Source organism: Tauraco erythrolophus, chromosome 28, assembly GCF_009769465.1.
Source record: "Tauraco erythrolophus isolate bTauEry1 chromosome 28, bTauEry1.pri, whole genome shotgun sequence".
Taxonomy (NCBI): Eukaryota; Metazoa; Chordata; class Aves; order Musophagiformes; family Musophagidae; genus Tauraco; species Tauraco erythrolophus.
In genome coordinates this window covers 3,463,009-3,479,292 of record NC_141492.1, presented here as the reverse complement: position 1 = coordinate 3,479,292, position 16,284 = coordinate 3,463,009, and the positions used below count along the sequence as shown (strand labels likewise).

At 49.8% G+C, this 16,284-nt stretch overlaps 1 protein-coding gene across 1 annotated transcript in view; it reads left to right on the top strand.

Moving 5' to 3' along the window:
* Positions 1–16,284, top strand: part of PTPRS (protein tyrosine phosphatase receptor type S) — a 92,963-nt gene that overhangs the window by 37,454 nt on the left and 39,225 nt on the right. Inside the window, exons 9-12 of the mRNA XM_086627518.1 lie at positions 9,563–9,832; positions 12,010–12,591; positions 13,490–13,623; positions 13,792–13,936. Of these exons, the coding sequence (XP_086483644.1) occupies positions 9,563–9,832; positions 12,010–12,591; positions 13,490–13,623; positions 13,792–13,936 (1,131 nt within the window). The remainder of the gene's footprint in view (positions 1–9,562; positions 9,833–12,009; positions 12,592–13,489; positions 13,624–13,791; positions 13,937–16,284) is intronic.

Sequence of the window (16,284 nt, the reverse complement as noted above, 5' to 3'; positions counted from 1 at the left end):
TGCTGCACGCAAAGAAAAAAAAAATACCCTGATCCCTGCTCTGAAGGGCTTCCCCAGCGATACAGAACCAGCTCACTGGGAACCAGCCGTGTCCCTCCAGGAACACCCAAGACACTGCGTACGGGAGCTAGTCTGCCTTCAGCCCAGGGTGGGCAGAAAGCTTCCTGCCGTGTTGCTGAATCACACGCAGTTGTCTTCCCGTTAGCACCCGTGTGTGGGTGGAGAGCCCCGTCATGGGGCAGCGCCTGGTCCCTCAGCAGAACTTGGCAGATTCCCTTCTAGGAGGGTGATGCCTCGTCCTTGCAATGTCGGAAATGGCCCTTCTGCAGGAGGGTGGCTGGATCTCACGGCTCTGCCTCTCCCCGGTTACCCTCTTTCTTGCCTATCGTTGAACCATTATTGCCTGGCACCTTGAAAACCAGCCAGGTCCAGAGAAGGTGGAGCCCTCCTTTCTAAAGGAGCGTGGAAAGAGAAGTGCAGCAGTGGTAGACACGAAAGAGGCTGCTGGGACACAGCTGGCAGCTGCATCTCTATTGTAAACAGCAACAAGAAATCCAACCAGTTACGTTCTAGCTGAAAATGCCTCTTTTCCCTCTTCTCATCTCCCTGTTTGTCCCCATGAAGCTTCTGTTGCCTCCCATGTGCGCATCCTGAGTGGGTGAGCCACATGGGATAGTGAACAGGTGGGTTTCTTGCGGTGTGTTAGTTGTACCGTTGGTGCTTGGTGCTTTTGCCCTTTGCAGAATTGAATGCCCTTCCTTTCCCTGTTTATGCGTTTCCCTCTGCCCATCAGTCCTCACTACTCGATAATCTACCAAAGGAGGGGCTTTCCTAGTGTACAGGTATTAAAGCTGTGTGATTTTTGAGAAATCCAGTGCAGTATTGACACAGAATCTGTCTCTCTCTTGCTCTGTCTCTCTCTTTCTCTCTGTCTGTCTTTCTCTTTTTCTTAAAATGCTGAGATTTCAGTGCTCGGACCCTCAGTGCTGGTATTTCCCCCTCCCCCTTTCAAGTCTCTCCCCCTCTCCCCTTAGCTACAAGGGTACCACTCCGAAATGCTGCGCTGTTGATAATGTCTTTCTGAAGTGGCCAGTGTGGCTCTTCTAACTTTGACGCCAACGATAGCCAAAAGACATCCCCCAGCCCAAACGCTCTATTTAAAGAAAAAAAAAAAAGAAGAAAAAAAGGCTTGTTCTATTTAAAAAGAGCAAGAGAGAAGGAATAGTATTTGACATGAGGTGTTCTCATCCCACCTCCCTCCTGCCTAGGACTAAAAGGTGATAATCACTACTAATTACAGGATTTTCCTTCATGAATAGGAGTCTGAGTTTGAGGATCTAAGTGCAATTAAAAAGGGATTTATACACCTTTTTTTTGATTTGTTTATTTTATCTTCTATAAAGTATTTCTAACATGTCCAAACTGCGCTGCTGCTGCTAGAATCTCTTGTGATCTGAGAAGGTTTTAGGATTAAATATTTCCATAAGAGCCAATAAAAATAATAATAATATCAACAACAATAAACTAAAGCTCAATTGGATGTAGTCATGATAGGCTGGAATGACACTGGGTGAGGAAATAGGGACCAAATACCTGTCCAAAAGAACTCATGGGTTTGCTACAAGTTACGGGCATGGTCTTGAAATTCTCGGTCAAGAGTTTGCCTTGTGTCTTACACAGATCAGGTCGTGCCATGGTTCAGAATAACAAAGAGTCTGCTAACAGGGAATTTCCAAGCTTAAAAGGCAGAAACGTCTTTACGGAGACCCACAAAAGCAGATCAGAAGTAGGTGAGATGAATTCTGCTACCAGCCTGGGGTGTATGAGAGTTTCTAGTCTGAGCCAGTTGTCCAGATTTCACCTGTAGCCAGTGAAAAGAAGGATACAGTTCTAGCAGGCAAGTCAGCAACCTTATAATGGGGATGCTGATTTTTACGGGAGCCATGCAACTCCCCTGGCTTTCAAAAGTGTCATTGGATGCTTCGCTGTATCCCTTGGGACACAAATACCATTAAACCCCGGGCCCATAGCAGGAAAGGAAGGATTCAAAGTCCTGCCTGTCAAGAGATGTCTGTCTTGGTGGTGGTGTTGGAGAGCTTCTTGCCTCTCCTTGCACAGGGGAGGCTGGTTTGAGAGCCCGGCAGTTCTCGTTGCTGATCAGAGAGCGAATGTCTGTGCGTGGCACCCGTGCAGAGAGCTGCACTTTCAGCTAGGACGGAAGGGAAGCCTTTTTGCTCTTTTTAAGAGGCTCTGAATCTTGCCCAAAAGGGCAGAAGAGGCTCTGAATCTTGCCCAAAAGGGCAGAGATGTTGGCTCCACCTTGGTGGATAACACTGGGTTGAGTCATTCATGCCTGATGGTATTTTTCTCCAAGCAGCAGTGAGCCAACACGTGCAGGGTCCAGGCTTTGCCCTAGAGAGGACATGTGTCTGCTTGTCCAGGATCTGCGGCCGCAGCTGGTTTGCCCCCTTGAAATGGAGCAGTTTGTAGCTCTCCTCTTAATTTCGAAAGCTTCAGACTTCCACCCTGATTGCTCTGTTTTGGTCCAAACAGCTGCTTGGCTCAAGATAGAGCACTGTATGGAAGGAGTGAGTGTCTCTGCACGCTCCTCCGTATTTACAGAGGGAGAGGAGGAATGAGCAACGCACCGTAGAGCTGTGTGGGTTGTGCTTTAGCAACCTCTGAGTATGCAGAGCTGCTGCTGTTGGTACAGGACAAATTGTCATGGTTGAATTTACCAGAATTAAAAATTTCCCCCTATTTCACACAGTGGTGCCCTGTCAGGAGTTACAAAAGGTAGCAGTTGTGGTGCTGCAGGGATAATCCTTTTTCCCCTCCGCTCGAGCTGCTTGTTGCTCTGCTCTTTTCAAGCCCAGGGAGTTTTAAATGGTTCAACAGGCATTTAAAACAGCGCAGTGCGCTCGCTGGGCCGGCTTAGGGCTTGCCTCTTCTGCGGGAGTCAAGTACGGTGCTTAGTCACCCAGAATCAGGCTCTGCAGCCCAGTTCCTGCTGAGAACGTTTCAAATATTTTTTCAAAGCTCTCTGGAAAACCTCAACTCATTGAGAGACTAAAGATGAAAACAGGCCAGGGCTAAACACGTAATAGCAAAACTAGTTGAAATCAATTAAAATAAAACCCATAGAAAAATGCAGAAATAGCGTGCCTAGGACCTCAGGAAATACAGCTTCAAAATCCATTAATATGTGACTAATAACAAATAATTTAGCCTGTAGCCTGCTCCTGGGTTAAGTTTGGCTCATGTAATTTGACCATCAAACCAGAGCTGCTGGTTGCTCAGCCCATCCCTCAACAGACCAGTGGAACAGTTGCTGAGCTTTTTGCTTTCAATGCCATTTAGAGGTTAGAAGGAAATAATCTCACTTGCACTATAGATTTAACAAATAGCCACAAGGCCAAAACAATCGTTGATATTTTAAAATGTAGGAATTTGAATAACTTTTTAGACTAGCATTGATAAATGTGACGATTTTTAAGCATTACGTTAGCACTTCCGTGGGTGGGGGAGCGCCCTGTCCGTGTTTGGGGTGTCCTCAGCTCTGAAATTCTAGTTCAAAACCAAACCAAGCAAACAAACAACTTTGCTGTGTTTCTGCAGAAGGATTTCTCAAGGGTATCAGGAAATGGATACAAAAAGCCACCCCCCCAAAAAAAAAATCAAAAAAAAGAATCAAAACTGTATCTATATGTATATATATGTATATCTCTCTATAGAGGGCACTTTGCAGGAACACTGTGCTGTACTGATCTCGAAATCTCTGCCTGCCTGTGTCTCTTACACCTTTTGCATCGCTGTTCTCTTTGTTTTAGGGGAAAAAATTAGATTACACCTTGTCAAATTAAAATAACAAAAATAAAATGGCGAAGTCTGTGTTTAATGTTACAGAGCTGCTTGAAAAACAATTGGGTTCAGATTATTTTGTATTCAATCCTGTAAAAAGCAACAGAAAAAAAAAATTACAAAAGACCAGAGATGTTCAGCCAGCCTGTCAGTCAACTAATGTGTTTTTTTAAATGGCAAAGTAACAATGATTGGGAAGGTAATGGATTTCCTCCAGACCAAATCCAAGGCTTGGTCTCATTCTTTATTTATCTACCTATTTACCTATTTATTTTTATTTACCGTGAAGGAAATTAGGAAGGAGGTGGGCATGAGGAGGGAAGTATCTCGTCCTCTGGAGGGACGGAGGTCGGAAATCCAAACCCGAACAGCGTCTCGCCCCAGCGGAATGACCTTGCAATTGGAATGGGAGAGGGAGAAGGCAGAGGCGGCTGCACGGACAGCACAGGGGCAGGGACTGACCACCTTTTGGGAGGGGAGGACAGGTGTAATCTAAGCTTCACTAATAATGTAGAGGCTGCACATTATTTTGGCACCCTTTCCCCTACCCCCTCCTCATTTTGGAGCAAGACGGAATGACTCCTGTCTCACCAAAATGGCCAATAATGTCCGCCTTCTCACCTCATTTGGAGCAGCAGCTTGCTGAGTGTCAAAATGTTTAATACCATTTGGTTTTGTTTGGTGCTTTCAACCAGTCACTTCACTTTCTTTCGTTTCCTTTTTCAATTAATTTCTTCTTTAAGCTAAAAAAGATGTTGATCTTTTAGTTGGTTTAATGTGAATCGGGGTTTGAAGTGACGGGTTCTTGTCTCGGACGTTCTCCTTCCCCCACCTGGCTCCTCCTCCAACATTTTTCTCCCTGAGCTAATCTGGAAGGGGCTTAAAAAGTGGAACCGGTGGGTTTCCTCAGCACAAACTGGTTGGTTGGTCCTCAGATTTCTCTCACTAGCAGCGTCCTGGGAACACATTTTAAGGATGGATTCTGGTGTTGCAAAAGTCAACCCTGGATCTCCCAGTGTCTCTTCCGATCAGGTCTGTAAAATCTGTCCCTTTCCAAAACACCTCTCACCTTGTGGACCCCAGCTCTCTTTTGAACTGAGTGGTGGTGGTGGGGAACCTTAGCGATGTCGATTGGTACCTTCTGGTTGGAAAGAGTAATGCCCTGAAAATGCCACTCACAGAACACAAACCGGGTTGACCCTGTCTGCATCCGGGAGCAGCAACAAAACCAATTGGCTTTACAAGGGTGTGAAAAGTTACGGATCCATCCGATTTCTAACGAAAGTTGTGCTAAGCAGAATTTGGGGTGCAGATTTGCCTGTGTGAAGTAGTTCTCCAACAGACAGCGTTAAACAGGCTCATAACTAACTGCACTTAAATCTTTCTGCACCTCGGAAGTGGCTTCTCTGCATTGAAGTAATTTGACTTGCGTCACAAACGTCCAGCTCCAGTCCTAAAATCTGGTTCGATCAGTAACAAGCTGTATCCTTGTTTGAAAAAAGCTCCTGAGAGTTTTTTGGCCCTTGAAAATGTGTGTTTGTGTGTGCCTGCTCGTGTGTGTATATCGGGAGATGTTGCACATGCACATGGAGCATGCACATATGTATGCATGCAAGGTGGGCTTTGTAAAACTGGTCTGACAAAGCTGTCATGGAAACCAAACATCCCTGAAACTCAGGGAAGGTGCTTCTAGAAACCACAAATTGGTAAAAATATTAGATAAGTGTCTGTGAAGTAGAGCCCTGATTGCCCTGCCCCAACTTGTCCTTTCCAGAGAGAGCAGTTGCTCTTTTCTTTCCAGTCCTTTGAGTGTGTTGGAGAGGAAAATGGAAGGAATCTCTTCACCGCATTCTTTACATGTACAATTTCACACTCTCAGCTGCTCTGCGTGAAACCCAGCTGGAGCCAGAGCTGAGATTGTTCTTCATTCAATCTCTAGCTGCACTTCAAGCTTTCTTCCCACCACTGCTCTCCTCCTCCTAGGCCCTGACCCAAACACTGACCCAGAGGTTCTCAGCTTGACGAATCTCATGTCAACAGCCAAACCAGAGTGGGATAGCAATTAAAGTAAACAGCAGCCTGATGGTTCTTGGTATCCAGAGATGAGCCCTATAAGTATTTCCTGTTGCAGTGAACGCAGTTGTCGCAGCCCTGAGCCATAGCAAGGATGTATCTAGGGACTCTCTGAGGTCTCCAGCGTTGAACGTTGAGTTATGGTCACACCCTAGACTGGTGCGTGGATGTTTGTGTCTTTGTGCGCGCACAGGAGTACGTAGCTTTTTTTAAACCAGGATGCACAACAGCAGTGCCTGTTCTGGCCCCGCGGTCGCTGGCCACTGACCCTCATCCAGATTGTCCCCGTTCGCAGAACGTGCCTTGTCTTGGGCTGGCATCCAGATGTGCTGGTTGCTTCCCGTGAGTTCAGTGTGACAAATGCCATTAAAACAGCCAAAAAGCAGCGGCGCCCGGAGACCCCACGCAGCTGACCTGAGCCCTGGGTGCTGCCAGAAGGGTGGGGAGAACCGCTGCGTGTTTGCTGTGAGCGTGCCCTGCAGGGCTCTGCCGCCCTGGTCCCAGCTTGTGTTTTGTGAGTGGATCTCCTCCCTTCCCTGCCCAAAGCCACGCGGACGGCAGCAGTCTGTTCCCTTCAGACTCCGATTCTCAGCACTCCACCATACATCAAATGATGCTTTTCAGTTATTAAATTCTGGTTTGTTCTTTCTTTTTCTTTTTTTTTTTTCTTTCGGTTTTCTTTTTTTTTTTTTCCTTTCTCTTTTAGTTCGGTTTTATTTCTTTGTGATTAGCCTTGGTTTGAATTAATTTTCTTGTTCTGTTTCCATGACAACTCAGTGTTTGCATCCCACCTGCCGTTGTTTGTTGCTGTTGATGCTGTTTGCTGACCGGATCTTGTCCGGCATATGTCTCCCCATCCCTCCTCACCTCTTCCCACCTTGCCTCCCCTCTCCAGAAGGTTACATATCAGCCCCTCCTCAAAAAAGAGTCATCCCCACCCCAGATCTGTCTGCATGTTGACCCCACTTGTTTCTTTTCAAGTTCTCTCCATCTTGTCTCAGATTGTGACCGGTGTGGTCTTCACGTGGCTCCATTTTCTGAAATACAGTACCTCCTGAAGCAGACAGCGGAAAGAAGGATGGAGTAGGCAACAGGGACGTACCCTCATGTCTAGGGCTAGAAGTCTTCCCGAACGGTGTGCCAGGAGGGAGAAAGGAGCATGTTCCCCTCTCTCTTTAGCCAGTACTGCTGCCCGAGGTTGTGCGAATACCGCGGTGCTCTCCTTATGCCCTTTTCTAAGCAGAAGGTCATCTTCTAGTGTTAGTGTCCAGGTGAGTTCGCAGTCTTCCCCTCCGTGCTCCAGTCCTTTCCCCGACTGCGTTGGAGGTGAGGGCATGCTGTCCGTTCTCTTTGCAAATCCCTGCATGCAGGAATTCCCCTTTGACATCTCTGAGCTCCTAATGCCGCAAATCTGGAAGTCTTCTCTTCCTTGCCTCTCGGCGCTGATTCCTGGGCACTGGTAACTGTGCAGGAAAGGATCTGCTGGCACGGTGGGAAGATCACACCTTTCTATGAAGACATCTCCGTGTCAGCTTGCAGGAGGAGGCCGGGGCTGTATTTGGCTTTCGTTAACAAAGCCCCACTCGATGGAAAACAGCCACTCCCTCTCCTGGCAGCGCGCTTCCCAACTGAACAGATCCGTAATGTTGAGCGGCAACTGGGGAGGTGGACGGGAAGATAAATACTAGAAAAATCCAAGACATCGGTTCCGGGGAACATCCGAAGGCACTAGGACTCGGGAAGAGCAAGAGCAGGCTAAGCTCTGATGTCTTTTGCCTTGCTTTTGCATGGCAATTGCCACTGATTCCTTAGAGGTTGTTCAGAGAGGTTACCTGGGAATGGGACAGCAGGGACAGATATTTTTCAGGCCCCCAGCACTCTCCTGCCCCCTCGCTCCCCCTGCCCGAGGGGAGTTCCCTGCATGGCTGGCTCTGAAGCTGGACGAATCCCGCGCTCCTTTTCTCCTTAGGCTGCTGCTGCGCCTCCAACTTCTCGGGGTCTGTATCCTTTTGGCTCCGCTTGCGGGATGGGACCGTGCCCTCAGCTCCCTCCCAAGGGCCCCTCCGATCCGCTTACGTTTCTCCTTTGTCCCTTCTCCTGCTTTCACCCCTACGGAAGAGCACCCACCTCGGCCAGCCCAGTTAGTTCAGAAAATGGAGCCAAGGAAACCGCCCCCTCCCCGTTGTGTCCATGTTCTTCCTGTGTAAGGTCTGGAAGCTGCATCCACCTCTCTGCTAAGGAGATGCACAGAACATGTCACTGTTTTCTCAACGTTCAAGTTTCATTACCTTGTTTTTCTTATTAATTCTATTCTATTTATTATTCCGCCAGGGCTGAGATGTGACAATGTGAGCCACCACATTGGGTCACATCAGCTAGAAAAAGTATGCAGCATTAAAGTGGGTTTCCCCCTCCCCTCCCTCTCTTTCTCTCTCTTCTTTCTCCCTTCCCCTCCTTGTTCTCCTTCTCCTTTGTCTTCCTTTCCTTCTCTGTCGCTCTCTTTTCTATTCAGTATCCATGTGGGCATTTGCTAGCCGCCCATAAATTAAATTTCTCTGCATTTTCCTCTCTCTTTCTCTTTCTATCTTTTTCTCTCTCTCTTTTTTACCTATTTTGCATGATGTTTGTGACTCTGAGAGCTGCATCTATCGATGGAACCGTGTCAGATCTTAAAGAGGCTTCGTTAGGGTTTCTATACCCGAAAACCACAAAAATTTCATTAGAGTTTCTCATCTTTTCCACACTTTCTCTCGCTCCAGGGGGACTGCCTCCCCCTGGACCGTTCTCACACGCAGACACCAACTAAATTCTGTCCCACTCCGGGGACCCCCTCTCCTCCCTTTTTTTTTATATTTTTACCTCTTTACTTTTCAAGTGGTGTCTCTCTGGCATTCGGAGATGGGATACTTCTCTCTTTGTTGAATTCTCTGGGTCCAACAAGGCAAAACCTTGAGAAGTTTCCATCTCCATCCCAACCTTCTCCTTGCTACCAGCCCAGCTGAGCTCGGCAGGTGGGACAGGGCCCCTCTCCGGACACGGTGGAGGCACCTGGCCCAGTGGAGGCACCTGGCCCATTTCAGGCCGTGGTGGTGGAGGCACTGGTGGTTTGGTTTTGATGTGGAAGAAGGTGATACGGGAGTCAGACTCCACTGGAAAAGGGGAGGAGCAGGTTTCCCGGGGTGTGGAGCGGGGAGCTGGGGGCTCCAGCGGCTGTGGAGGAGATTTTTCGACGCTCGCCATGCCAGCTCTTGCCAGTAAAGATGAGAAATTGCTAATAAATTTTTGTGTATTTATCTGTGCTGTGATGGGTCTAATCTTGATCAATGGAACCCTGTTGCTATGAAATATCGCTTTTATGTCTATATTCTATATATTGTTTGTGAAGTAAAAATTTATTTGAAGTTTAATTTTTTTGGTTTTTAGTTTTTGATTTTTTAGTTTATTTGTTTTTTTGTTTTGCTTTTAATGAAGGAAGAAAATAAATGATGACAGACCCCCATCTATATTTAAATTATCTTTTGCTCTTTTTTCTTTTTCTCCCTTCTTTTTCTTTTTCTTTCTTTCTTTTCCGTTTCGTTTTTTGTTTTCTTTTGGTTTTTTTTGTTACCTCTGTGCGTCTCGTCCACAGTTCGCCGCGTGGCCCCTCGCTTCTCCATCTTACCTGTCAGCCATGAAATCATGCCCGGCGGCAACGTCAACATCACCTGCGTGGCCGTGGGTTCGCCCATGCCATACGTCAAGTGGATGCAGGGAGCGGAGGACCTGACGCCGGAAGATGACATGCCTGTGGGCCGTAATGTCTTGGAGCTCACGGATGTCAAGGACTCAGCCAACTACACGTGTGTGGCCATGTCCAGTCTGGGAGTCATAGAAGCCGTTGCTCAGATCACGGTGAAATGTAAGGGAGTGTGAGCACGCCTGCGTGAGCGAGTGCGTGGGTTCCCCGACTGTGCATGTTTGTAGGAGCGTGCACGCACACGCGTGTGAGCTGCCGCATGGATGTGTGTATGTGCAAGGCACGCGTTGGGTGCACGGTTGTAACAGAGCGCCTGGGCATGCGTGCGAAGCAAACGTGGGCACGTGTCATGTTCATGCATGTGAGCATTTGTAGATCCGTGGTCGTGCCTGTCAGCCTTCCCCAGTGCACGAGTGGGAGCGTCGCTGCGTGACTGTGGGTACCTGTTTCTGCCTGTGTCTTTGTCTGTCTGCACGGGGTGAGCCTGTGGCTGTCTGATCTGCACGTGCGGAGTGTAGGGACGCAGTTCTGCATGCACAAAGGTGGTCGTGCCTGGGGATGTGTGTGTGCATGGGAGAAGGAGCAGCGTGGCTGTATGGGCATGTGGGTGCCTGACTTGCATGTGAGTCCGTGTTGTTACATGCCTGCATGTACGTGCGTAGGTCTGTGAGCATGAGCAGGAAGACAGACTTGTGTTTCATGGGTGTCATGTGCTGGGATCTGTGCATGCGTCTTTGGGGATCCCACGCGCAAAGAAATCCACAGTGAAGGGGAAGTTGGTGGCTTGAGATCTTTCCTCGCTTTAGGACAGCTGAGCTGTTTGTTATGGAGAAAACTGGTTCAGACCCCTGCATGCTTGTTTCTGTCCTGGGATACGAGGCTGGCTGGGCAGTTTGCAAGGAGCCTTGGATGGCTTGAAGCCTGCATGCCATCCCGTTCCAAGGTTAGAGATTCAGCCAAGGCCCTGAGGATCTCTGGCATGTGTGCCCTTGCAGTAGAGCCTAGTTCCAGCATCTTAGTGGCTGTTCTTGCCTCGGCAAGAGAGGGAATAACCTCAGCTTCCAGCTAGCAATTCCCAAGAGGAGCACGGGTGCAATCTTCGATCTATTCTGTCCTCAGCAGGGGAGTATTAAAACCCAAGCGGGATGCCCCTGTGGTTGGGTGAGTGTAGAGCTCTGCGTAGGAGCTGGTGTCTGGTGTGAGTGCTGGCATTGCCCACGAGGGATCTGGGGGGAGATGGGGTGGGAAAGGATGCGGAGGGGTGGGGGAGAGGAGGAGAAATACTTTGGAGAAGGGGAGGGCTAAAGAAAAACAATCCTGTTGTATCAGTGCATCCGACTAAGGAAGGTCTGACAACAGGAGTGAGTAGGGACTCGTGAATCTTGACAGGACGCTCATCCTGAGCCGTGGCACAGGGAGTGGGCTCATGTGCTAGCAGAAGGATGCCTGGGGCTGGACTGAGGTGCTCTTTATTTTCCTGAGTGTTTTCTTCCTTCTCCTTTTTCCCTGTCTTATCCTATCAATTTAAAAAGCTGCTGTATGAGATACATCGCTTCTGCTTCCAGCTATCGTATCTCCTCAGATGGGGAATCTTACCCTGCTGGTACCTTCTACCTTTTTTCATTTTATTTGTATTCTCTTCCTCCTTATGTTCCTGTGTGGAAGCATCTGCAGTCTTTCTCAGTCAGAAGGTGAAGGTAGACGTTAGAGCTTTAGAGGTGCTCAAGTCTAGAGAAGACGAGTTGTAAAAGGTCTAAAGTGTGTAGTGAGGAAAACATGTAAGGCTTGCTGATAAAGGTGTCCAACGTTTAGCCCGCAGTCTCCATGAAGCTCCAAAGGTGGTCTTCTGGAGGAGGGACAGGGGAGATGAGTATTAACCCACATTTATAGCTTAAGAGAAAGCACTGCAGGTAGTTGCAGTTTTCTGATTCTGGAGAGCACAGTCCGCGCCGTGCCGTTTCCTGCACGCTGAACACGGCGAGATTCAGCAGTGCCGGGGCCGTGCTGCCAGCGCTGGGTCAGAAGATCTGATTACGTGCTCGGAAGGAGCTCCTGCAAAACTGCTTTTCCTTAACTGCCGTGTGAGCCGGCGGATGTGCAGCTGAAGTCTGTGCTAATGATTCCAGATGTTTAGCTGAACGCTTTTCCTTTTGATGGAGCAGTTTAAGAAGGATAATAGAGTGTGTAACTAGGTTCATAATATTTCAGCAGCACTTTACTGAACTGCCGCGCTGTGATTGGTACTGTGCCTCTGGCTCCTGCAGCCCTAACTAGCCCAATTAGGCACCATTTCAGCATATGTGGGTTTTTTTTAAATGTCTCTTCTTCCTGATTCTCAGCACTTCCCAAGGCTCCTGGGACACCAGTGGTGACAGAGACGACAGCAACAAGTATCACCATCACCTGGGACTCTGGAAATCCAGATCCTGTGTCCTACTATGTCATTGAATACAAGTCTAAAAGCCAGGATGGACCATATCAGATCAAAGAGGACATCACCACCACACGCTACAGCATTGGGGGGCTCAGCCCCAACTCCGAGTATGAGATCTGGGTCTCTGCAGTCAACAGCATCGGGCAAGGGCCTCCCAGTGAGTCAGTGGTCACTCGCACTGGGGAACAAGCTCCTGCCAGTGCCCCCCGTAATGTGCAGGGACGAATGCTGAGCAGCACCACCATGATCATCCAGTGGGAGGAACCGGTGGAGCCCAACGGGCAGATCCGTGGTTATCGTGTGTATTATACCATGGAGCCTGATCAACCCGTCAGCAACTGGCAGAAGCACAACGTGGACGACAGCCTCCTGACCACGGTGGGCAGCCTTCTCGAGGACGAAACCTACACAGTCCGGGTCCTGGCCTTCACCTCCGTGGGAGATGGGCCTCTTTCCGACCCCATCCAGGTTAAGACACAGCAAGGAGGTGAGCACCTGTGTCACTAACTTTGGATGCACTGGGCTGCAGGAGGGAGAGGTGTTGGCTTATAGCAGCACTATCCAGCTGTTGCTGCCTTGTGACCAGAGAATTTTTTTTCTTTATTGGTTCAGTTTGGTTAAAATAGAGGTAATTTTCCATGAGGAAGCTCAGTCCAGTGGCTGGAGCCAGAGGGTCTGCTGCAGGATTTCTGATTTTTTCTCAGAAAGGTTGTTGCTTAAATGAGTGGAGCAAGCAATTATGCAAAGAGAATCCATATCTGCTGTGCCATGTTTCAAAGTCAGGTATTTTAGTGCTTCCAGTTTCTCAGTGACCTAAGAACACTCACTGGTGAAGTTCTTAACGCACCCAGAAAGTACCTTTGCTGAAATGAGTGGGGAACGAGTCTTAGTTTGCCTTTTTCTAAAAGAGGCGCCAAACAAAGCCCTCAGTGTCACAGCAGATGTGTTGAGCTGAGAACGAAAGGTGGTTTGTCAGAGGTTGTCACCCAGCATGGTGACATGGGTGCTCTGCTTCTGGCGTGGGGTGCTGGCGAGGAAACCCTGCGTCCTCAACGGGGCTGCTCATGGGCTTCCCACTTCCAGAATCTTTTAATACTGGCGTTAGTGGGAAGGGGTGTATCCTGCAGTGCCAAGAAAGAGGCATATGATCCGGTAGCCATCTCCAGAGGTTCTGGACGTGCTCGAGTCCTGCAGTGGGGTTCAACCCTCCGTTGCTTTAAAGGAAGGGCCTGCCCGCTCTGCAGCATGGCATTTTGCTGCCGATATGCTCTTCACACACAGGCTTTGAGGAAAACAGGGTAGGAATCTTCTAATTCACCAAGTTAACGTGGTTCCCCGTCTCTCATCTCGCCTCCTCTGCCCCGTTGGCTCCTTCTCCGTATCAGTTCCTGGGCAGCCGATGAACTTCCGAGCAGAAGCCAAGACGGAGACGAGCATCGTGTTGTCGTGGAGCCCTCCCCGCCAGGAGATCATAGTGAAGTATGAGCTGCTCTATAAGGAAGGAGACCACAGCCGGGAGGTGAGTCCAGAGAGGAGCAGCGCAAAGGGTTGGGGCCCCGAGGAGCCCCCCGACCCTCCGTTCCCCGAGGTGGCTGTGAGAGGGAGTAGGGCAGGTGTCTGGGCAGGGCTCGCCTCTGCTCCTTTTTGTTTGGTTTTATTTTTTTCTTTCCCCCCTCGCCCATCTCAGGTGCTGGAGAACTTCGAGCCAACGACCTCCTTCACTGTGGAAGGCCTGAAGCCCAACACTGAGTATGTCTTCCGGCTGGCCGCCCGCTCGGCTCTGGGCCTGGGGGCCTTCACCCCGGAGGTCCGAGAGCGCACCTTGCAGTCTAGTAGGTGTCTCTCCTTTTCCCACCCTTCTCTGAGGGGAAGACAGTCAGGGAGCCAGAGATGGTGGGCACAGGGGTACGGAGCTGTGGGGCGGACGTCGGCGGTGCCGCGACGTTTCGCACGCCTGGGGTTCCTCTGGAGGGAGGTGGGCAGTGGGGAAGGGTGGGGGGCACCTCTGGGACCTGCTGCCTTCTCCCTTTGCTCAGATGGCCGGGACGTGCATGCTTTCGGGGGGTGGGCGGTGGGAGGCCAGTTAGCACCGTCCGCTTGGTGGGGTGGGGAGCAGCGAGGAGCTCGGTGGTGGGCCATGCTGGCCATGGGTGCTGAGCATGCTCAGGGGGGGACAGCAGCCCACCGGCGTCCCTGCCCGCCCGCAGAAACCCAGCAGTGGCTGTCTGGAGCAGAGGCACAAGGAATGGAGCAGGGAGACGGTGGGGGAATCGGGAGGAAGAGGAGAAGGGAAGGTGATCAATCAAAAAGTCCCAACGCTTTCACCAGCCTTTGGGAAAGCAGTCCTCCTGCTCTTTTCCATGAGTGACTTGGTAGCCGCGGGGAGGATGGCCCACTGGGAATGGTCCCGTCTGGGCTCCGGCAGAGCGGGAGAGAGGAGTCATGTGGAGGCTGTGGGGGGATATTAATGACACCAGGATGGAGCGTACGCAACCAAAATGTGCTGGTTTTAGTTTAATGGATTGTCTCCCTTCGCTGTTGCCCCGGGGACAATAACCCTGGACGGCAATATTTCAACCTGGGCTTTTCACAGATCTTTGCTTTTAAATGAGGTGTTTTTTCACTGCATGAGTGGCTGTGGCAGCTGTTCTTTGTGTTTTCTGTCTCCTCTCATCTCTACTAAATCACTCCGCTGCAGTTTGGAGTAGCCGGGAGCAGAACTGACTCAGAAATGGCTCTGGTCAGCAGTGTGAGGAGAGCGGGCGCCTGCTCCCATCGCTCAGAGTCCTTAACGAGGGCAGCGGCGGGCTCGCGGCTGGGCTCCTGCCCCATCTTTCCGTTTTAATTGTCACGTCCTGCTGTCTCTCTCTCTCTCTTCCCTGTCTCTCTCCTTCTCTTTCTCTCCTCCCAGGAGTGGGAGGAAAGGGGAGTCCGTTTCTGCATAGACAGAATTCCTCACTGGGGCTTTCTCAGGCTTCCAGTCCATTCAAAGATATTTTGTTTTCTTCTTGCCTTCAAATGTTTTTCCCCTTTTTTTTCCTTTTATTTTTTTTTTTTTCTTACTCCTCTCTACGTATCGAAAGAAAATCCTTTCCTGACTTTGCTGCAGATCTGCTGGTTCTGATCCCAGTGTGGTACTGTCAGAGGGAGCATCACTGGGGGCAGGGGAAAATGAACCGAAAGGACCTGGAAAAGAAGTGTCAAACTTACCCACACTCTGCTTCTGTTTTACAAGGGGTTTCCCTCCTTGAGGTTCATGGGGATGGGAGGAAAAGAGGGTCTGGGATTTGTGCTTTCTGGTTTGATACAAAACAGGCTGGAAGAGGGGTGTGGGAGCTGATGGCAGCAGGGCTTAGTGACGCTGAGTATTTTTCCCTGAAGGGTGAAGAGAAGGGGATCGGGGAAGGGGAAGGCTTTGGGGCTTTCTCTAACTTGGCACCTGCCCAGAATGAGGCCTGGTTTATTTCTCTGTAGCTCAGCTTTCGTAGGGATAGTTTCATTAATTTAATGCTCTTAAGAACATCAGCTGGGAGCTGTCAGTGTCCTGTAACACGGTGAAACATTTTTTCCTGGCTGGCTGTTGGAGGAACGAGTCAATTCTCCCTGGTCCGGGCGACATCCTTCGACTCACAGACCTTCTGGCTCGGGACAGGCTTTTGTGTCTTCCCTCTGCAGCTCCTTTTCCGTTCAGCTCCTCCATGGCTCTTCTTTCTTTCCTCTTCTGCTGTCTGCCTGCCTCGCATGCTATTGCAGCCCAGTGAAACCAGCTCCCCGCTCGCTCTCTGTCTGTCTGTCTCTTGCTGGGCGGTTTCACACCACGATGGCATCTTGTCTCCCCCGTCCTCCCGCAGCCTGCCGAGCCTCTCGGTGCCCTTCCCCTCCTGGCTCAGCTGGCGAGCATGTGCCTGCATGCCGCAGCCCCCCTCCATCGCATGCCTTCCCGCACAGCACCCTCCACCTCCCTGTCAGGGTGGCTCCTCCTGAGCATCATAACCAAAGTAAAATCCATTAAACTAAAGGTAAAGTATCTTTTCTTCTTGAAGTAGCTGGGTTTTAACTCTTCAAGTACCAGAGACTTAGATTGTAAAAAAAAAAAAAAAACAAAACAGAATCTCCTGGTTGGAGGAAGCTAGTTTGCCCTTTCTAGCCGTGACCTTCCCAGGGCTCCTTGGCAACTCTC